The sequence below is a fragment of the Mixophyes fleayi genome, chromosome 4 (genome assembly GCF_038048845.1).
Source record: "Mixophyes fleayi isolate aMixFle1 chromosome 4, aMixFle1.hap1, whole genome shotgun sequence".
NCBI classification, from domain to species: domain Eukaryota; kingdom Metazoa; phylum Chordata; class Amphibia; order Anura; family Limnodynastidae; genus Mixophyes; species Mixophyes fleayi.
Window position 1 is genome coordinate 220,674,832 of NC_134405.1, and position 24,272 is coordinate 220,699,103.

General features: G+C 37.7%; 1 protein-coding gene across 2 annotated transcripts in view; it reads left to right on the forward strand.

Annotated features, from left to right (window-relative positions):
• Nucleotides 1-24,272, forward strand: part of TMTC2 (transmembrane O-mannosyltransferase targeting cadherins 2) — a 230,247-nt gene that overhangs the window by 90,648 nt on the left and 115,327 nt on the right. For both annotated transcript variants that reach the window (XM_075209365.1, XM_075209366.1), the window contains one exon: nt 18,957-19,785. In XM_075209365.1, the coding sequence (XP_075065466.1) occupies nt 18,957-19,785 (829 nt within the window). The remainder of the gene's footprint in view (nt 1-18,956; nt 19,786-24,272) is intronic.

Genomic DNA, 24,272 nt, shown 5'->3' on the forward strand with positions numbered 1-24,272 from the left:
ATACCCGACTTCCATTCCTAAACAAGACAGTTATTTCTTGGGGCTCACATTGATAGCTGCTAGATCGACAATAGCCCAAAACTGGAAGTCCCCCGCCTCCTCTACTATTTCCCAAATCATCTCCAAGATTCAGTACAGCTTTGAGATGGAAACAATAGACATGCCCTATTTCACATCTCCATCAGCTCCCATTATGAGATGGTTTAGGTGGCATGAATATGTCAGATGGCCCTGGGGCATCCAGAGATATCCTGGACTCCCCACCATCCCACTCTCCAGCGGCCCTCATAGAATCCCCCCAGTCCAATGCACAGACTACACCCTCCAGCCCCCATGTGTTCCTCTGTGTGTGCTTTCCCCTTTTTTCTTTTTTCTGTACCCCATATATTTTCAAAAAGTTTCAATAAAAATATTGATAAAAAATAATATAAAATATGTATTTAAATATAAAATTGTGTTGTTGATTACTTATGCTATCAGTGAGTAATGAGCTAATGTATTGATAGTTTGTGTATTACTAATGAGGCTGTATGCGGGTGAGGGAATCGTCCTGTAAATGTGAATGTAAATTAATGCATGGAGTGAAAGCTGTTGCATGTATGGTTGGTTTTGTGCAAGTTTCAAGTTGGATGTATGTAGTGATAGTTTGTGTGGGCTACTGCATGAATGTATATAGTATCAGTTTGAATGTATATAGTATCAGCATGTGGCTAGACATGAATGTATGTAATGAATGTTTATGTGCATGTGGCTTGAATGCATGTATCAGAGTTAGCATGTGGTCTGGCATGATTACAGGTAGTGAGAATTTGCATGTGTCAGGCATGAATGGATGTAGTGGTAGTTAGCGGATATCTGGGATGAATTAATGTAGTGAGAATTTGTACATGTTCCGGAATGAATAAAGGCTGAGAGAGTTTCGGGTTTTGACATGAATGTGTTTAGTGAAATGCTGCGGCATGAATGCATGTAGAGAGTTTGTTTGTGTTATAATATGTTTGTTAAATCTCCACAATTAATTAATAGCAGACAAATTATTGTTATTGCTACTATTTATTTTACAGCACCTTTAAGATAAATGAAGACCTGCATAGGAATGAATGCACTTGAAGCCAGGCTTGTAGGCTTACATTGCACTTACCTTCAGGGGTTAAAATTTTCCCTGGTTTGTTTTGAATTAAACCCAATAGGCTCCAAGGGGAGTGGACAAACAAGCCCTTATAGCATCCAAGCACAGGACATTCTCCATCTTTTGCTTCAGGAAATTCCTGGATAAGTATATGTCTCTGTGTTATTGTATTTAATAAATGTTTTCCTTTCTTTAGCTATCTTTCACCTTGTCCTAATTCCTCTTATAATCTGTCTCTTGGTTCTGTGCTTTTTATTCTTTTGTTGCTTTCTTTCTCTCCTTTTCTTTTTTTTCATCTTTCATCCTAATTCTACCCCCCCACCAGTAACGTTATTCATTCCTTAGTGTTTTGTTCGTTATTAATATCCCCTTTTTCCTTCCATCATGCCCCGCCCCTGCCCAGCTACCCGACCGCAGCTCTTCTACGCTGTCTGGCTACAATTGCACTGCAGCCTTCATAGTGCCGGCAGCGGAGGTATACCCCATGTTGTGTATATGCCTATGATTTGCAAGTTGCACAGAACCAAAACGGTTTCATTTGGAAAGAGGTGTTGGATCCTGCCAACTGCCCGATAGCACTGGCTATGGCTTTCTTGTTTATTAGACCTATTGGTGGTCAAGTTTGACTGCTCCACCTTGACTCTACTAAGAAATGTGTTAGTTATAGTGATGAACGCAGCCGATTATGGCATGCATTCTTTTAGAACGGATGTGCCCACCTCTGCCGCACTTGCAGGGTCATCCTTGGAGAGCATCAAACAATTGGGCGGTTGGAATGCTCTGCCTATAAGAAATACATTAAACCCGCTAAATTATACCCCCTGTCCCCCCTATTGGCAATCCAGAACTTGGTCGCTTGTCACCTTTTGAAATTGAGGGCATGAAGAGATTTACCTAACATTTCCTCAGATAAAGGGCCTTATAGCATGAGTACCTTTTTGAGTTTTTTTACGGTTTTTACCTTCAGATGGGTTGCCTAACCTTCCTAAGTGTTTATTTAATTACCCGGTTGCTTCTCAACTGTTCATGTTTTTGTGAGTGTTTGTTTATGGTGTTGCATTTGCCATTATGCATGTAATTTACCTTTTGGTTCGTATTCTGAATTACAGATAATTTCCCAAAAGCCCCTTTAAGTATGGGTGGTTGGCCACGCATTCATCTTCTGGGTTACCAGACATTCATTGGAATGGGATTTGTCTATTTTTACCTTCCTGGTGGACATCAAGTGGACTGGTGGGAGGGGGGATGTGCTGGCCCGATTTCAAAGATTTGGTGCTTAATATGATTGTCCAAGATCAAGTGCTAGATTTCTTAGTGATTCATTTAGAGGGTAATGATTTGTGTAAAGGCAAATCTCTTGGGCTCAGTTTTACATATCATAGCTGATTTGCAGCTCATAGCTGATAACTGAGCAGCAGTTAAGCACTGCTGGTCATATATCATCCCTAAATTAACTTGGAGAGGTGCCCGTAGAGGCCTAGTCATGTACAAGGATAGACAAAGGGTTAACCAATCTAATTTTATGAGGCGGTCGGGGGAAGTGGTAATCCAACACCCTTTGATTAAATTCTGCCACCCTCATTTCCTATATAGTTTTCGTTGTATAAATGATTGTGGCAAAGAAAGCAAATACCAGAAGAGGTGTAGTCTCTCCGACACCATGAAGTTAGTGCCTGGGATTCTGAGCCAGTTGTTTGTATAGTATTAGCTGGTTAGTATAACTTGCATTTGCTTTCGTTGTCACCATCATATTTATACAATTAAAACTGTGACCTTAGTGCGCCAAAATTGAAACCTGTGTTTGTGTCTTGTTTTAGGTTTTAAGTAGTTATCTTTATTTTAAGGGGTAGAAGGTGAATTCGCAATGGAAGGATATCGATATCAGCTGTTTGATGTTTAACACGTGAACTTTGGTGTTTTTAATCGTGCGGAAGTTGATTGATGTGTACTTGGGTTGTTGGATAGATTTGTAGTAAAATGAACATGTTTCAGGTAAGTTTGTCTCTGTATAATTGCTGGGAAAGTATTTCAAGTCTTTATTAGTGGTATCTTGTAACTAATGGTTTAAAGGCATGCCTTTGTACAGATGACTAAAATACAATCTGTTGTAGAGCTGACATTGAAAGGTTGTGGGGGTAAACAAATGATTTATAATTAAGAAAAATATATAGGAATGTGCAGCTGTCTTAAGTTTTCTAATTTAGTGTGTAAAAGTGCAAAGGCTTGCACTTGTCACAAAATCCCTAAGGTAGATATTAGGATTGATAGTGTTGTACGAGTGAAGGCATGTATTGCTAATTTCTTTGTAGTTCCATCCAGACAAGTGGTGCCTTAGGGAAATCTGCTACATGTAGACATGAGCAGGGTTGGTCACAGAAAGTTTGACATGACAGTTTAGCTTTGCAGGGTGGTGTTAATTCTTCTGAGTATTGTAATGTAGGTTTGCAAAGAATCTAAATAACAGGAATTATATGAAACACCCATTTAGGTTTTTAAACCAGATGTGAGATTGGAGGGTACATTTTGTTTTTTTTGTTTTTTTTTTTGGGGGGGGGGGGGGGGGGGGGATTCTATCGAAATTAATGGAATGCTCACTCATCATCCTCATGGCTGTGATCAGGACCGCTGTTAGGCATTCATTTTCTATAACCAAAGATTGCATTAGTGGTAGTCCTCCTCTTGTGTAACACAGAATGGATACCCTGTAACTGTATATAAACAGTTTGTGTACAATGTGTCAGTGCAGCACAAAAATGTTTCTCTAAGTACAAAATAAGGACTTGTCAGCAGTTTCCTATAGTCTTAGAATCGAGGGAATAGTACAGAACCGTTTATTCTATTGGCCAGGTTTACATATATGAATTATTATTTATTTATCGCCAGCATATTATGGAGGTCTTTAATTGTTCACATCAGTACATATCCCAGTGTGTATCTAAACTCTCACATACACTGGTTAATTTCATCAGTCGACTTGGGCTAGACTAGGCTTGCACTAGAGTTTGGGTTGCTTTTACTAGGGTGAAAGGCTAACTCCCCTGCACTGGAATGACCTCCCTCACTCCATCTGTCTCGCTTCCAATCTGTGCTCCATCAAACGGGCACTCAAAACTCCCCTGTTCCTCAAAGTCTACCAACCATCCACTTAACCCCTCATCTACTCTGCTTGTTCTCCCCTCTCTTCCCTGCTCCTTTTCTCCCTCACATCACTGCCTCCCTTTCGTGCCTGATTTGTCCACCTCCCCTTAGGATGTAAGCTCGCATGAGCAGGGCCCCTCTCCCCTCCTGTCTCCATTTCTACTCTTCTGCTCCGCCCTCACTCCATATGTTTGCCCGGAGTTTCTGAAGCAGTGGTACTTTGTGTTTATTGTTCTGTTATGTTTCACCCTGTATGGTCTACTGTTTGTACTATGTAAGAAAACCTTGCGGCACCTAACAAATAAATGATAATAATAATAATATAAGCTATCTATAATTTAACAAGCATACTACTTAAAAACTCATAACTACCTATAACTGTTCATTAGTCACCGCATTTGTTCTATCACTGTAATGACTGGAACTGCTTTTAATGTCACTCCTGTGTGCCGCAGCCAGCCATAGACTGAGATTAGGGCAGATTGAATGTAGTTTGGCCTCTCTCTACAGCAGTATACTGTATTACAGGTAATGACACTGGAGCCATCAATGATTTTAAGACACTGCAGAGAGAACCCAAACTCAATTCAAACTGCCTGATGCGGTTGATTGTTGCCCCAGGGGACCTGGAGCAACATGAAGAGGAGCTTGCGCTTATACGGCTGACGGTGTAATTTGCTGACCGCTCCATAGTGATGGATATTTACAGCTTTGAAATACTGAACACTATTATCTTATAGAAATGATTTTTTTTAATATCATAGCATATCATATATCATAAAATAACTTCTAGGCAGCACTTTAATGAAATAACAGTGCTCAGCTAGTTAACATACTTGCTTTGTGCAAAATTTTGGAATCTATAGGAATATTAAACCATACAGTAAATGCTGCGTATAAAAGAGCAGATTGTGTGTCTCATGCTTCTTCCCATCCTGGTTGTAAAAGTCTCAGCCTGCAGACTTGTAATCTAAGAGTAATTGAGAAAAGATATTGGCCAATCAGTTTTAAATATGTTTGTTTAGTGTAGTAAGCCAGCTGGTAGAACAAATTAAGGTTTAAGGCTTTTTCAGAATTTGTATTTAGGATTTATGCACATATTATGTACTGAAGCTCTGCAGTAGATTTTTCTTCTATGTCATAGTTCTTGCAGACCTGTTTTTTTCCCCCCCAACATCAATGTTTGCAAGTACATTGATATATTATATTGTAAACCAGTAACCACAGAGAACCCATTAAAAGTCATCATGTTAGTATGTACTAAACTCTTGTTGAAAGACAGTTTACACTCCTCATTTAGCACATCAAACTTTATTGGTGATAGATTACCACTGACTGCTGTAAAGAACTGAGGTTTATTGTTGACCTTGTGCCACCATTATTAATATGCATTACATGTACTTGTGGGATAATTGTTTTCACAGCTACATGGGACACACGGGTGTTCTAAAGGGGGTTATCCACTTCTGGTCCTAAATCAAAGCTAGCCAGTGCAGATTTGGTAGCTGTGCAGCTGGCTATTGCATAAAAACATTTTCATATTGTAAGAAAATAAAGTGGGAGCCCATCTAGGTGATTTTCAGGCAATCTACCCCTGGTGAGTACCCATGCCATTCTGCTAGTAAAACATCTTTTTTTGCTATCCTTAAAAAGGGGGAGACTTTATGGCTGGAGACTACCATTAAGCTAATTATACTTTTTTGGTATATTGAATTCTAGCTAATCACAGATAATTTTTATGCATAATGTATAGGAATGTTATCAATATTCTTTGTATATGTCTGAGTAGGCACAGGGAGAAGCCAAATAGATGTGTGTTTCAAATTTGCATAATAGCTTATTGGCGGAGGGGATGCATGGGTGGAGGAGGTCTCTTAAGCAAATTCATTTTTATTTTTATAATGCAATTTATTACCTAACTACTTTTGATTGTATTCTTTGCAAAATGCTTAATTGAATAAGTAGCGTATAATGTATATCTTTTACCATTTTACTGAAAACAGTGGAGATTAGGAGACATTAATCTTGCTCGTGATAGAATAGCAATCATGTCCTCAATTCCTGTAAACTAATCTGCTTCCAGTTGCTGCTAACTGGCAATTATTAGGGCTATGCTGTTAATTGTAAAATATGGTAACGTGCTAATTAATATAATGAGCTAATCAGCACCTTGTGTGTTTACCGTAGTGTTAATTAACACTGTTGACAATCTTTGAAACTCTAAAATGAGATAAATTTGTTATTTTGCATAAATTTAAATGTCTTCCCTTGCTGTAGGAACATTACTTTTTAATGAAATAAAATTGTATAGGCACTTGTGCAGTTGGTGGTTTAGGACTGCCTGTGCTGATGGTGTGGTATTGCTATGTGATGCTACCTATGGTATAGGTAGTATGTTCCATGTTCTGTTATGTTGTGTTTCAGGGTTTTATGGTGCAGTAATGTTCTTGTGTGTTTGTGGATTTATTTAAGGAAAAAGAATAAGGGGAGGCTTACCATTACTGCGCAAATACATCCTGGATTGTTTTTCCTGTTTGATAGTTGTGATCAGTATTTTGTGGTTTCTGTGTTCGGTTGGCGTTGCTTGAGGGGTTTGGGATAAAAGTGAAAAGTGTATCAATGTTCCTTGTATGTATCATTTGTCTTTGTAGTTTTCTCCATTTCAGGGTCCTGACTTGTTTTCCTCTGATGGGAACAAGCGGTTGGAGAAAAAGGGGGGTGGTGGAGAGAATAAGGGGGGAGGGTGTATGCAGGGAATGGGATTGGAGTAGGTGGTGGTGGTGGTCAGAGCAGGGGGGGGTAGAAAGTGTTTATGAGAGATGTCAGGGCGATCATGTTAAGTGGAGGTGGAGGCAAGAAAGGGGTTAAGAGGTGGATAAATCCACATGGGACAATGGGCAACTCGCACCAGCATGGAAATGTTAGGGTGACCTGGAGACGCCTCAGTATGATACTTCAAACATAAGCTAAATATTTTAATAAACAAATATGATGATATAAAATGCTTACCTCTTGAACCAAATTGGGTGGCAGGGATCAACATTTTTTTGTCTTCTAGGGTCTTTTCTACATTGAACTTACCTTCTTGTCATTTGATTTGTTGCCATTACTTAAAATTCTATTAGTTCTATGGCGTCTCTCTGCCTGTGTACGATTTCAAGACGTCTCTTTAAGTGTCTTCACATTCTGTTTCCCCCAATGCACTCCTCATGAAGGTTTTTTTTAGGACCATGTTGATTCTATTCGGGAACACACAAAATCCTAAAAACTGATATGCTCTTAGAAATACAATTTAAATATTGTTCACTGTCTTATGAACTAAACAATTTATTATTCAGTGTTTTGAACATCCAAGAGCATTCCATAATACAGTATATTTCAATACATCTGTAGAAATAGATTCCCCCTTTTTTTTTTGGAGTGCTTGAGTCCTACAATGTTGCACTTAGAAATCTGCTTAGTAAGCTTCTAAACCTCCTTTTCACCTGCTAAATAAGATTACAAATAAGCATTAGATGGCTTTTATTGCAAAGGTTTAGGCGATCAGCTGCTGTCTCAGCACTCCTTGGGATATTCAACCTTTATGTCTCTAGTTACCTTGCTAATAGCTGTAGGATTTTCTTGCATTAGGTTGATAAAAGAATTTGACTGTTTCTAGGTAAGCATTAATGTCAGCTTTATGTTTTACAATTGGGTGGCTTTTATGTTTTAGAATTAGTTAAGGAATATCGGTATAAAGAATGTTCTTGCTCAAAGTATTTGTAGAAGTCGTTTTTGGTTTTATAATACTTTGTGTCCCAGTGTGGCCAAGACTAGTGTTTTATGATGCTTGCAACATACAAAGCACTTATACTTCAAACCTTTAGGGCTAGATTTACTAAGCTGCGGGTTTGAAAAAGTGGGGATGTTGCCTATAGCAACCAATCAGATTCTAGCTGTCATTTTGTAGAATGTACTAAATAAATGAAAGCTAGAATCTGATTGGTTGCTATAGGCAACATCCCCACTTTTTCAAACCCGCAGCTTAGTAAATCTAGCCCTTAGTGTTAATAAATTTTATTGACCCACACATATAATGGTGAATAACATGTAATAACAACCTTACTAATGCCAATTATTTTGCAGTCTTTTTTTTTTTTTGTTCGGAAACCAAATTGAAAAGATATACTTTAAAGATCAAATATATTGGGAATGCGTAGAAGAGATGCTATAGTTTGTGACATAATGTTAGAGATCTTTACAATCATTATATTTACATACATAGGCATTATGCAATGCCTTAAGCATTTTAATGTGCTCTATTTTTTATTACTTTTAAATTAAGAAATATAATATAAAAATGCAGCAGTTTGAGTTGTAACAAACCAACCTTATAAAGTAGGTTGTTAATCCTTTAAAAATATTATTTACTAAAGATTTTATATAAATGTAAAAATGGCCAACATATTTTACTGACAATCAGATTTATCAAAATAAGAGAATCCTAGCAGCTACAGATAAAAAGGGGTCAGGACTGAAAATATGTGACTCCTCCTAACCCAATGCGGCTCCAAAACAGTTGTCGTTGGTGTTATATGCATTTTATAATTGTTAAGACGATTATCTATTTTTACTCCTCATTTTTTTACTTGCACAAATAATTGTACAGACTGTCAATAAATTTACTGAATATTGCAAGCCACACTTCTACATCACTGACTTTTAGTGGTATGTTATATTTTGTTTGCGTTTTCTGTAGTAGATGTATTTGTCTTCCCTTATGAAGAGAAGGGTTGGAGTGTTCTGACATTGAGTACTTTTGTAGGACCTATTCATTTTTTAGACCTTAATCTCTGCCAACGGTGATATTTGCTGCCTATCTCACTATGCACAATCTTGCCAACTGTACCAGAATTTCCAGGAGACACTCAAATTCCGAGTAGGTCACCCGGATTTCCTAGTGCAGTGCGCGAGGTGGGTGCCTCATTGACGCAATTTGTTGCAATTTGAGTAGCTGAGGCCCCCCTGGTGCAGTGACGCGATCACAGTGTTGCTTTGCTGGGCCAAAAATGATGCAATTCGTTAAGCTCCGCCTCCCCTCTGGCATCTTCCGGAGTGGACTATAAGAAAGTTGGTAAGTAGGACTATACAGTATTTCTTCACTTTATCCAATCAGGAGTGTAATCTTCAAGTGGCATGTGAAATCTGCAGAGCAAGGATTTTGCAGTTGCTCATATTTTTAAGTAGATGTTATATGATTTCTTGGTGAATCGGCGCTGGGGTAGCCAATAGAAAACTTCTGTAGGGCAGGCTTTGGGACACCGCAATAAGCAGCAGCACTCTTTTTTGCTGATATTTACACTTTGTAAATTTGATAACCAACTGCATGGAATTTTTTTAAAACAGAATACAGTTCACCAGTGAACATCATCTTAGACTAGTAAGTGAAAAACTGCATGGTGGCTAAGTGGTTAGCACTTCTGCCTCACAGCGCTGGGTCATGAGTTCAATTCCCAACCATTGCCTTATCTGTGTGGAGTTTGTATGTTTTCCCCGTGTTTGCGTTGGTTTCCTCCAGGTGCTTCTGTTTCCTCCCACACTCCAAAAACATACTAGTAGGTTAATTGGTCTCCCTCTCTCCCTCTCTCAAATGGGGCAGGGACTGATGTGAATGAGTTCTCTGTACAGTGCTGCGGAATTAGTGGCGCTATATAAATAAATGGTGATGATGATGAAAGCCTGTTCTGTGTGCAAGCCTGAAACTTTATTCACACTCCTCTCAAAGGCAAATCATAAGAAAGGAAATATTAAAAGCAAAAAGTAAAATTTCAAATGATTTTATTAAGTGGATTTAATTGTCGCACAAATAACCTTAGTAAAGTATTTATAATAGATGCAGTTTGATCAGCCGTTTTTTGTAAACTTTAGTGTAAATCCTTTCCTATGGGTTACAGCATTCTCTTGTAACAACGCTGGCATAAACTTTGCATCTCTGCCTCTTGCAATTCCAATAAAATGACCTCAAATGGCAACAATTGGACTTAATAGTTGTTACCCTACATATCTTTTACTTTTTCCTTAAATATAGACAATTACCAATAGGCTTTAAAAATATTCTATTTAAAAATGTGAGGTTTGTATTGCTAAGATCTTGAAGACTGCTGTTTTGATGATAATTATATGCTCAAATTTCTTCAGAATGGACTTTGAAGTATTGCCATGGGTGACTATTTTTAAATAACTGACTATTCCATCTATTGACATTTGTATTCTGATACTATATATTTCTAGCAAGAATTGCAGTCCTATTAAAATATTTAATTTCTAAAATGTAAGGTGATTCTGTTTGGAAATTGATGATCATACTGTGAAATAAAAAAAAAAACATTCGTGTACTGCATATATTAACATATTAGTGAGTATTTGTGTTTTGTGTCATTTGTTTAACTAGCAGGCTTTGCATTAGAATTAGATTTTAATTTTCACTATTGCTGGAATAGTAATTATAAAATTTTAGAGCAATATGACCGTGCACCGACATACATTTCCTCACTTGTCTCGAAATATCTCCCTACTCGACACCTCCGTTCTGCACAAGATCTACGTCTCTCCTCCACTCTCATCACATTCTCGGTTACAGGATTTTTTCCGGGCTGCACCTACTTTGTGCAATTCCCTCCCTCGCACAGTAAGACTTTCCTCTAGTCTTCAAACCTTCCAGCGTTCACTGAAAACCCACCTCTTCAGACAAGGTTATGAGATTCCTCAACCATCATCTTAATTTCCCTAGATTACCCTATTGTCATCCTCTACACAGCTAACGCAAGACAACAACCTTCTGACCAACATTGCAACACACACAGCACACTCAGTACTTTTACCTTTGCAGTCTGGCTGGTCCATTGTGCAATATGATGTAGCACATGCCCTTGTGTTTCTAACTCCAATTGTCCTATAGATTGTAAGCTTTCGAGCAGGGCTCTCTTACCTCTCTGTCTGTATGTATTACTCAGTATTGTCTTATTAATGCTTGTTCCCAATTGTAAAGCGCTACGGAATTTGCTGGCGCTATATAAATAAATGTTGATGATGATGTTGATGATAGTTTGTCAGATTAAATAAGTTCTGATCATGTTTCTACCCAATGTTGCCGGAAACATGCATGCATCAGCGGTATTACGGTGTGTGTATATGTATGTGTATATGTGTGTGTGTATATGTATATATATATATATATATATATTATGGGGAATTCAATTGGCCGCATTACTTGAAAAAGTTATGCGGCCTGCGCACTATTACCGTTATTATGGTAATAGTGAATGTAAATACCGTTATTACATTATTTTTGCTCGCAGCACAAAGTCTGGTTAATATTACTGTAATAACAGTAATACATATAGCGCGGCTGTACTTTGGGGGGGAATTGAATTCCCCCTGTATATCTTTAGAGATGTATCTAAATCTAATTTGACTGCAAAGTAGTATGTGCGTCTAATGTGTGTCCGTTTTGATAGACATGTCAAGCCTATGTGAGAAAAATATAGTGGCTGCAAGTAACGTTGTAATAGCCAATACTCGGCCATTTTGTACCTGCAGTAAAAGCAGCTCATATGTTCTCAGCTCTAATTGCATAGAGAAACATAAGAGTCACAGTTTAAGTGAATGAACCATGAGAGAACCTTCCAGCACTTGGTGATTAGAGTCTCCTGTTTGTCTGCATTGCTTAGATTTCATTCTTTCCATGGTTACAATACGTCTAATTAATGGCAGATGTTGAAAACAGAATTAGCAAGCTTATTACCATTTCTGTTGGCCATCCGTACAAGCCAAAATGAATATTCATTAATTTATTTAGGCACTCTGTTATAACCCTGTAATAATGTATCAACATAAGGTAGGTATGATTATCCATACACTTATGTGGATGACCACAGGAAATAAGAGATGCCAAGCAAAACGCAGTGCTAGTCTGTTAAGGGGCGTTGCTTGGTTTTATCTTGAGTTGCCATTTAAAACCGTTTAAAACTAGACAGACATGAACTAAACATACAGCAAAGATATGTTCAGATGAATACCAGTATTTATTGCTATTGCTACAAAATGCACACAGCTTAGTGAAGGTATGTCCACATTTGAGTTAAATGGGTTTACAAAAACCCTGTCTTTCATTGACTTTCAGCTGGATGCTGTCATAACAGTACATTACTTATGGTTTCATAAACTGCTGGTGAATTTTTTTCTCCAAGTTTACTCTTTACTAATGCAAAGCACTTTCCTTAAGGGGCATTTAGATGTTTCGCGTAAAATCACCCCAATAAAAACAGAATACAAGTTAGGAGAATGAAAAAGGTATGCAAGGACAAAGAAAAATGCATTATTGTTACAGGGTAGTATTGTTTATCTTTAAAATGTGAAAATAAGCATGATTTCAGATTATTCGCTGACATTTATTATACTACACTAGTAGATTTACAGTGATTTATGGCTAACTTGTGGCACTGTTCTACTATAGGTGAGATCCCTGACGGGGCTTTAATAGTATTCCATTCTCTAAATTTGTTTCCTCTGCCGTCATATACTAAAGTTTTAATGGCTGCCCTGGGATTGGCTCTGCTAGATATATCATTTGTGGCCCTTCTATGGTCTTAAATTGCATCTCATTTTCAGTACTTTCCCAGGGGCTCCAATTTGGATACGAGCCACAGTGTGATAAAAGTAAAAAAAATAATTAAAAAAAAAAAACCTCTTATAAATCAGTAGAGTTTATATTGTATGTATGATATTCTCTATACATATTTCTACTCCCCCCAAAAAGGTATAGGAGAAGAAATGAGCATTATGATCAATGCGAAATGAGCCTGTCTCTGTTACCATACCCATCTTTTACAACATCTGGCAACTGTCTCTTGTCCCTTTTCTGGAAAACCAGGGTAATTTACTGTTCTGTAATTAAACCCTCATTATATTTGTACACTGTATATCATATGACCTAAAGACAGACCTGTTTTATATTTAATATCACTTTCTGCTTTTGCTATATAGCATATTGTTCTACATATGCTCATATATTGGGTGTCATTTACTCCATGTTCTATTGGCTTTACTATTTCTATATAACTGTCACAGGCTTCAATAAATGTTAAGGTTTAAAGAAAATGTAACTCTGTAATAATGCTCCCATGATAGATTGTCTATAAAGAAAAAAATGTTTGCTTGTGTATAAATACAGAGATTGGATTGATCACATCTCGGCATGTATACCAAGACTCCTTAGTGAGTCCATCTGTCCCTAATCGCTTTACAAGCTGATACAGGAAAGACCAAATTAGAACAAAATACTTTCCGTACTCTGAAGGATGATGAGTATTATCCAGACAGGTTATTAAACGCTGCTGTTCTCCTTCATCAGCTTCGCTCACTGGGTGAGCACCCCGACTGTTTGTGTTTCTAGTTGCTGTGACATACAAATGTGATCACTGATCTTGCATTGGAAGTTACTTTTCAACACAGCCCCTAAGCTCTCGCATCACTAGCACGGAAGATGAGTGAGCCTTCCTTTCAAAAGCATTTCATGGTTACCATTGTTAGGAAATCCTAAAATGTTTATGTGAAAGATGTCTGTAAAATTAATTGCTAAATACATCTGTAAAATGAAGAACAACGTAATAATGAGTGACCTTAAATTAACATGGTTGTACCCAAAAAAAAAAAGATTTAGAACATAAGAAATCATTTCCTTGAGCATATGAGGACAGCAGCCTGTGTGGTACCCTAGAAACAGAAAGTAATCACATCTAATGCAGTGTTTGTTTTCTTTACTCATTCTCTCTTATGAGAAGCTTGATGAAGTTAGATCAAGGATGTTAGACATCTGGTTTGCAATGTCTTCTTAGCCCGCGCTAAAGCTGACATAGTTTAGAGTTCCATGTATTCCATGTTTGCTGTATCAGGCAATACAAAGACAACTGCAATATTCTTTTTTCAATGTTTGACATGAAATCATTCATAAATTTGATTACGTGCGACAGATCAGTTTGTAAATGCTGCAGATTTTGGATAGAACTTGGAACATTTGCAAATGTAATTAATTTGCACAGTAATGGGGAATATTACAAAATGATTAGTTACACAAACCTTCAAATTTGTATTTAATGTCTGTGAACGAGTCCAAGTGTAAGACGGTAACTGCAATGTTCACAGTTGAAGATTAACCGCTTACCACAGGCTATACTGACTAATATGTATTAAGTTATAGGTATCCTGACATTAGTGCCACCTTCTTAATGGCACCCAATATAGCATCTGTTTTAAGTTAATGGTGAAAGGTGCTCTCTCTTGTGCAAGAAATGTATTTTGCTGGATTAATGTATAAACCAAAAAGAGGATTGTGTACATGGCAAAATACCAAATAAGTGATATGAAAACGTGTTAACATTAAAGCAATATAACACACATAAAAACAATAATAACATAAAAACAAAACACTGTATTACAGTGTAAATGGTTTTGGATAGTCACTATAACACTACTGGGTCAGTCAACTATCCAAAGAACTTGTGAACCCATTGCTACCATGAGATCATCTATATTGTATGTTCTATGTACCTACTGTGGTGTATGTAGTTTTGAATAAACACGTTGACTACTTAACTAATAGCAGCCACTGAACTGATACTTCTGAGCTCATACGCGTAATACAAAACATGTCAGTTGAGCACATGGTATAAATACATTTCTTAGAACCCAGTCCTGGGGGCAGATTCAATTTTTTCACAATGTTACGCAATGTGCTAACAGAACAGTCCACGGAGACGCATTGCACCAGAGTTTTACTAAAATTTCCAGGTCCCATAGACATGCGAGGGAAAGTGAGCGATTTCTGTACCGTATTAGCCAGCAAGGTGCACAGCTAGACATCGAAGTGATGTCCGGCGGCACCTTGCGGCTAAGTAAATCTGCTTCCTAATATCTAGTATATGTGGACTACTCCACAGAGGTACACTTTCAATAGCATCTCTCCCATCAACATGCATTTTTGGCATACACTGCATAGAAACACCACATAACTACACATTGTAATAACCTTGCAAAATAGATTGAACATACAATTAATCTTATTGACGAAAAAAACCCTTTTTACTTTACCCTTCCATTGATCCAGCCTACTATTTAAACACCAATGTTTGATGGCAGACATAATTAAGTAAACCTATATCATCAATATACATTGTTACTGAGTATGTTTGGTTTGCTTGTTTTGTAAAATATAATGTATTTGCACTAATACGATGAGAATGCCATTGAGGTGAAAATAAAAAGAAAGCTGTGCTTTAAAAAAATCATTAAAATATTACATTTGTTTTTCTTCCGAGAGCAACATTGTGATGTACAATAATTTCTTTTAGCTCTAATATGTAAACATATACAGTATATACAGCAGGTGAAGTAAGTATTGAACACATTTTTCTCAGTAATATACTGTATATTTATTGTGGCCATTGTAATGAAATTTACACCAAATGTCAGCAACAACCCTTGCAATCCACACATGTAAAGAAATCAAACAGGTGCATCTTGCAAGATTTCTGACAGAGGAGTGAAAAAAATTATCAGAAGAGTTGCCTGAAAACCAAGGACCACTTGTGGAGAGTTTCAGAAAGACCTGGAATTGGCAGGCACAATTGTTTCAAAGAAAACAATAAGTAATGCACTCAACCTCCATGGCCTGTATGCACGCTCACCATGCAAGACTCCTTTGCTGAAGAAAAAACATGTTGAAGCTCGTTTAAAGTTTGCTGCAACATTTGGACAAGCCTGTGAAATCCTTGGAGAATATAGTGTGGTCAGATGAGAGCAAATTTGAATTTTTTGGATGCCATAGTACACACCATGTTTGGAGTTATATATTTACTGAGAAAAGTATTGAGCACATCAACATTTATTTCACCTGCTGTATATATTTTTTAAGTTGGCTATTGTACATATGTCTGTTTTTCAACTATTTAAAAAAATGGTGGACAAAATCTTAGATGTGATACCTTGTACATTCAGAAGACTAGGCTGGTGCTACAAATATACCTAGGTGATAAGTGCAGTACTTAGGAGCTTACATATATTTTAGGATGTTTATGAAAGTGATGCATAAGAAAACTGTAGCTTCCATTGTAACTCAGGTTACTAAAGAAAAGAAAAAGTTTGACCACACCATTTTCTTGTGCACTAATTTTCCTAAATGTACCTCACTAAGGGGTATATTTACTAATTTGCGGGTTTGAAAAAGTGGAGGTGTTGCCTATAGCAGCCAATCAGATTCTAGCTGTCATTTTGTAGAATGTACCAAGTAAATGATAACTAGAATCTAGCCCTAAGTGTAAATTGCAGCTCAATGTAACTTTTTGTGTGTTTTCTATCTGGATAAGAATATAACCTAGGCAGAAGCAGAAAAACCAGGAAATGTGATTTTAATTGTTTACTCAAGTTTCTGGTGTCCTCCTTTTACACACACAGCTTCAGTGACTTGTGCAGAATGCAGAGGAAGCTGGAAGATAAAGTACATGCAGAAAGTTGCTTTACTGTATGTAGATCAGTTAAATAGTAACTTTGCTTTTCCAAGTATAGAGGGCAAGGTATATAGGAGGAATTTGTATTGTATGAAGTGCAAATAGGTACATAAAAAAGGTGTGGTTATTGATAACCGAGGGACTGATTCAACTTGGCACAATAAGTTGACTTTTTTGGACACCTAAAATAGCTCTTTCCCAAAAATGTTTTCATAAATTGGTGAATTTACATTTAAAACATAGAAAAAAAAATCTAATCTGGTACTAGCAGAATTGAGAGGACAAAAAGTGTTGGGTCCCACTGATTTTACCATTACCAGAACTAGACTTTGCCAGCCTGGGCAGGGATAACCGTAGTGTGGGATCACCCTGCCATAATGCCAAACCAGATAAAATGGGGGGACCCCACGATTTTTGTCCCTCCGATATTACTAGTACCAGAGTGGGAAATGGTGGGGAGAGGGCACAATTATTTTTTTGTTTACATTTGTTGCCAGTTTTTCTTATTTTACTATTTTTTTTTTTATATGTATTGCCATTTTAAATTTAGGGATTTATGTCGACATTTTGAAAACATTGTACACATTTTACATGTCGACATTCCAACAGTGTTGATATTATGAACATGTAGACCTTATGACTATCAACATTACAACATTATAACTGTCGAACTTAGGGCTGTATGTAGACATTATGGTTTACACATTTTTACTGTCGACACTTCATACCCTGTGTGTGTATACACACACACAATAGGAATCACTTCAGGTTACCACCAATGGGAGGAGCTGTGGATTACTACTACGCCATCTGTTCCAATACCATGGACCACTATGAGTGAAATTCAAACACCAAGCCCTGCCCCTACAGGTTTCATCTTGCAGGACTTTGAAATGGTCATGAACTGGCACCAAGCGTTCAAGGCTTATTTAGTACTAGGTTCCAAAAGCAACCAATAGCAAGTTAGCATAGATGTGTGGTAATTAGCCAGTTGGTTAAACAGATAAGTATTAATGACACTTTGAATAGCCAAGGCACTTTAATAATTTAGCAGTGTTTTCCCAACATCAAATTTACAGGTCAAATCAATTATAAATAAAAATATTTTTTTCTTTAAAAGGAGGAGAGACATGTTCATCATAATGGGTATTCATGCTATCCAATTACAAAGTCATAATCACATAAAACCAGTTCTTTTAATCAGTATCAGGCCAATGACCACTAAAGAGTATGGAATTGATGGACCAATCCAAATGCTTTGAAAAACGGAGCTCCTAAAACATAAATAGCCAAAATAGTCCATATGCCTTCTATACTTAACAAATCTCAAGACTCCTAAAACAATACTATAGTGGCAAGTAAAATGCACATAATGAGGCACTTTCACAGTATATCAAATGAAATAGGAGAATGTATACCATATTAGAACTGCATGTTTCTCCACACCAGTTATGTCAGATCCATGTACTTGAGAACATAAATAATGTTGACCACTGTGGGTTTCTTATGGGGCTATAACTGAATAATCAGAATCGGTGTTTGTTTTAGTTCTTACAAAATACATTCAGAAAATAGTCCTTACAATACATTTAGTTGGTGTTTACTTTGCATTGAATGATACACACAGCAATAATTAGAACGGTGGTAATTGTTAAAACGATTACTACAATTCCAACACCGAGGGGACCTACAAATAAAAAACTAATTTAGGAAAAAGCGATTTGAATATAAATAGACTATAAAAACCGACGATGCACCTCTCTGATGGCATCAGCATGCTGACTGCAACTTATTCAGAATTAAGAGGTGTCCGGCACTACACTTTGACGTAATTGCGGCTTGGAAAAATGATCATTTAAAGCGGCAATGTCAGGACCCTGCAGGTTAAGTGTTTAAACACTTAACCCGACATTGTAGGGGTCGGAGTTTTCACTATCAAAAATTCGTACCCAACCCAATTACACAGGGTTATTTAACATATTTTATTACATATTTTATATGTATAACGTATTACATATTTTCCGTTCTCAATATTAGTTTTCGGTTTACTCTTTAGAGTGTTAAATAATATACTGTGTTCTATATGATTGTTTCTCATTTGTATTGATAACATTAATTTTAACTGCTTTTCTCTACTTTGATTTCAGGGCAAGAACATGCCTCTCGTTCTTAGCATTGGACTTTTGGTTGCCTGGGGACTTGCATTGCTGGGTGCTCGCTTTTACTGGATGGGAAACACACCACCAAGTTTCTCGAACTCTGACAACCCAGCTGCTGACTGTGAAATCTTACTCACACGTACCCTGACCTTCTTATACTTGCCAACTAAGAACCTGTGGCTGCTTTTTTGCCCCGACACACTCAGCTTTGATTGGTCGATGGATGCTGTGCCTCTGATTAAATCAATCATTGACTGGAGGAATATACACACTGTTGCCTTTTACATTTTGCTCTTCCTTCTGGCCTACACAAGTCTCGAGAGCTCTGGTACAAAGAGAGAGTGCAATGGGAAAATGTTTATGAATGGCAAGCAGAATACTAATGGCCATAGCTGTCAATCAGATTTAGAATACAGGAACTTGGAGCAGAGAACTACCATTGTCCCTAAGCTTGAAAATGGTCTAAAAAACCATATTAACCATGGAGGGCAACTTCCTTCTACAGGAAACATTGTTGTTTTAGCTTTATCCCTACTGATAGTCCCCTTTATGCCCGCTAGTAATCTATTTTTCTATGTTGGTTTTGTTATTGCAGAACGTGTACTCTATATTCCCAGTATGGGGTTCTGTTTACTAGTAACTGTTGGGGCCCGAGCTCTTTATATTAAGGCCCAAAAAAGCTTTCTTAAAAGCCTAATTTTTTACGCTGCAGCTGCATTAGTTATTTTTTACGGACTAAAAACTTTTGTTAGAAATGGGGACTGGAAGAATGAAGAGATGCTTTATAGATCAGGAATACAAGTAAATCCAGCTAAAGGTAACGTGCCTGTCTTTTAAGCTATTCACACTAATCAAACCTTTTGACATTTGCTTAATGAATGTATTAGGAAATTGTATGTTCTACTACATTTTATGTTGTGTGTTTCAGTAATTTGCCTTGTACTCTTGTCTACTGGGTGAGAGATTAAATGTCCTTGTAGCCTCATTAAGTTTGTTTAAACAAACGATTGAAACATGACTGACAAGTTTAGTGCTTGTTTGTAGAGCCTTTCACACTGGTATGCACCTACAGGATCATGCTTTAGTGCAGGCTTCTGAAGCTCACATTTACTGCACCATCATATCCTATCTGCAGAGTGGCAACATATATTTTACATTGAGTCAGAATTTATGTACCTTAGTTGATTTGCTCTTCTGTTGTTGAATGTACACACACAACGCACTGATCTGCTAATTGTGGCTTTCAATATTTGTGCCGAGTAAGGATTGGGTGTGTTGGGTATAAAAAATAATTTAAAGTTTGTGGGTTTAGAAAATAATTTTTGAGTAGCCAACACTTACTGTAGGCTGAACTGGTTTCATCATCCAAAGTGTGTAAAATTAAATATAACTATGCTATTACAATTAAAATTTATTTAGTAGTAATTTAATGGATGACATTTTTATGGAATGTATCTCATTGCCATCTGTAGATGTCATTGTTATAATTGGAATATAGCCATATGGTCAGTGGATAAAGCAATGTAAACATATGGTCAATGGATATGCTCAGTGGCCACTTTATTAGGTACACTTTAATACTAATGGGTAGGACCCCTGTTTGTTGAATACATGCCACAAAAGATTTGGGCTGTTCTGGGAGCAAAGTGCTGAAAACATTCCTTAGAGATTCTAGCCCATGTTGACATGATAGAGTTGCTGCAGATTTGTTGCCTGCAAATTCATGCTGCAAATCTCTCACATCACAAAGGTGCTCTGTTGGATTGAGATCTGGTGACTGTTGAGGCCTTTGGTGTTCACAACTCACTGTCATGTTTAAGGAAGCAGCTTGAGATAATTTGTGCTTTGTGATATGGCGCTTTATCCTGCTGAAAGTAGCACATGATCAGCATTTAACTTTGGCATTTAAACAGTTGGTAATTTAGGTCCTCATGTGTGAAAACATTCCCCACACCATTACACCATCAGCAGCCTGCAAAGGTGACGCAAGGCGGGATGGATCCATGGATTGATGAGACCAGGTGATGTTTTTTTCAATCTTCACCTGTCCAGTTTTGATAAGCCTGTGCTCTTCCTTTTCTTAGCTGACCGGATTGGAACACAGTGTAGTCTTCTGCTGCTGTAGCCCATCCACTTCAAGGTTTGGCATGCTGTTCATTAAGATATGCTCTTCTGTATCCCCATGTTACAAGGAATGGTTATTTCAGTTAGTCAGCTTGAACCAGTCTGGCCATTCTCCTCTGACCACTCTCATTAGCAAGGCTTTTTCACCCACAAAACTGTATCATTCTCTGTAAACTTTTGAGATTGTTGTGTGTGAAAATCCCAGGAGATCAGCAGTTTCTGAGATTCTCAAACCACCCTGCAATTATCCCACAATAAAAGTCACTTAGATCTCATTTTTTCCCTATTCTGATGTTTAATCTGAACAAAAGCTGAACCACTTGACCATGTCTGCATGCTTTTATGCATTGAGTTGCTGCCACATGATCGGCTGGTTTAGATATTTGCATTAACTAGCAAGTGTACCTAAATAAAGTGGCCACTGAGTGTCTGTGTATAACAACATCGTAACAAAGAGAAAACATTCTTTTGGTGTATGTGTGTGTTGATAATTTCTGAACTAGATGGCAGACTGGAGAGCCAGTGCCAATACCTCCTGACATTACTGAATTCGGGGCACAATTTTCACGCTGGGAGTGTAGCTGCATCTAATGGAGGGTGAAATGCCCCTCATCCCCAAAGAAATACCCCATTCATTGCCACACACATCAGTGGCAGGTGTGCACAGCATCACTCACATCCATGAACAGGACACATCTCCCAACTTTCCTGGGAGTTGGAATAAAAGTTATGACTGGTGGGGCTATCCTGTTTTATTTGGGATGTATGACTTAACCTTTTCATTAGAACTCATGGGTCTCTAGTTACACCAACTAGGACAACTAAACCCCCACAATGTATTTTATGTTCAAGCAGTAACACATGTTTTCAATCCTTCTTGCTCACCAATTTATTGAACTGTGCAGTCCTCATCTTACCCCACCATACTGCACTGTCACACAACCCTGGTTTTCGACTGGGCTGTGAAGCAAACCACGTAGTGATGGGAAAAATAACTACATGGAACAGTCCATGCAGGTCCCAAATAGAGAAACCTGGGTATGGTGAGCTTTTTATCCAACCTAGGAATAATTAATTTTTTGAATGCACAATGCAGCCCCCCCCCCCCCCCTGTGTTTTTTTTAAACACAGGTTGATTTCTTGATGTAACTCCCTTTAACTGTGTTTAGTGCTGAGGTGCATAGGTTAGGCAGTGCGTCTCCTCAAGCCCAGGCTAGCTCATGGGCATGGATGTAGATGACCAGAGGACACCAGCACATGCAGGTTATTTTTACAAAGTCTCATTGAAGATGTTTGGACACAGGTGATGTAACTAGGAGGTGCAGTGCAATAAGATGTCTCCATAATTTGGGCACCAGACCATCTCTATATTGCAAAATACACTCTTTATTCACACTCTTTCACTCCAGCACATTCTTAAACTGTTAGTGATGATCAAGTAAATATGTACAGTTCATATATACATCTCCTCTCTCCTCCTGCACAGTTCTTAATGGCTACATGGACAGAATATTAATGGGGCATTAACATTTAAAATGGTGACTTTTAACTCAAATACATTGTCTGTCATCCCTCCTCTGCCAGGGTATTGTTTCTCGCCCCTCCTCTGCCAGGGTATTGTCTCTTTACATGTTTATCTCTCAGCCCCTTTGCTGTCTCTCCTTTCGAACATCCTGCCGCTTTATGAGGTAATTTCACCTTTAAATCTGCCCCACGTCACTAGTAGACACACCAGCATTGTTGCTAAGCAATATTCCTTGTGTGTCTCCTCTGGGTCCTAGTGCAAGGCTTTACATTCAGTCACTGGGAGGTGTCAATAACAATACCAGAGTGGGTGTTACATCGAGCTTCATTTGAAAAAGGGAAAACTGTTGTATTGCTATCATGGCATAGAGATCCAATGATTCAACAGTAACAATATGATGTCAACATTATGCTTTATTATGTGGCAGCATTTGTATCACTGCAGAACTCCATGTAAGAAGTCCTGTGGCGCAGATGCCTTGTTCTCCGCTGTCACAGTTCTGGTCTTTACACAGATAGTGTTGGCAGTAAAGAGTGTCAACAGTCAGAACTTAAGTTCACTTGACCAATGACACTCTAGCGTGCCAGGCCCCCGCTTACCTTAAAAATAATGTAAATACTCCATGAAATGCTTTTTAAACACTTTATTATATAAAGAAATATTTTAATCAAATGTTCTTAATTTGTAATTGAAAAGGAAAACGAGACTGATCTTATATACGCCCCAAGAGAAAAAAATTGAATCCAATGGGAAATATCCTTAACTTGTAATCCAAACGGAAATTCAAACCAGATCTTTTTATTTCAACCCAAAGGGAAATGCCAGAAATATGTTCTTCTTTTAATCCACTGTAAGGAAAAACGACACAAACTGCAAAATGAGAAAATAATCAGTTGACTGGGACTCTTCTTAACTGCTCAGCCAATTACAGGTGGTTTTCCCTTGCTAGCCACAATGCCGTTGACTTGGTTGCATAGGGGGTCCTGGTAACTCTCTGCTTTGATTGCTCATCAATAAGGATTAATTGATTATCTAGTGCTGTGCAACTCCATTAATTTCGCTGACCCATTTATTTCAGTTGCTTTTTTTACATGTAGCGCACAATTTAACTGAATGGGCTGTAGAAATGAATGGGCTATATAAATCCATGGGAAAAGTATAGCACAATAGTGGTTGACCTTCTCATGTTAAACCCTAGTGGGTATGTATACAATGATTTCCTGTAGAGATCAATTGACTTTTTAATGTACATGGTTTTTAACACTGACAGCGCCCAAAAAACCTCACTGCAATCCAAATGCTAGCAGATGCAAATATGAATTCAAATGGAGATGGATAGTTTTGAAAACACCAAATGCAGGGGGTAAACTGGTCTAACTGTATTATTGTCATCCTGGTGATTGGTGCAAAGAGGTAAATGTATTTGGAAATCTAAAAAAACTCGCACACTTTATTACTAGGGATGTGCACCGGCCACTTTTGGTGTCTTGTGTTTTGGATTCGGATTTGCTTGAGGTTTTGGGTTCGGATTTGTTTCGCAAAACACCCGATGAAAGGTTTTGGTTCGGATTTAAGGTTTTGGATTCGGATTTATTCTGAAAAAAACATAGAAAGGGCTAAAAACCAGTTTTGTGGGGTTTTTTTTCCACTCCTAC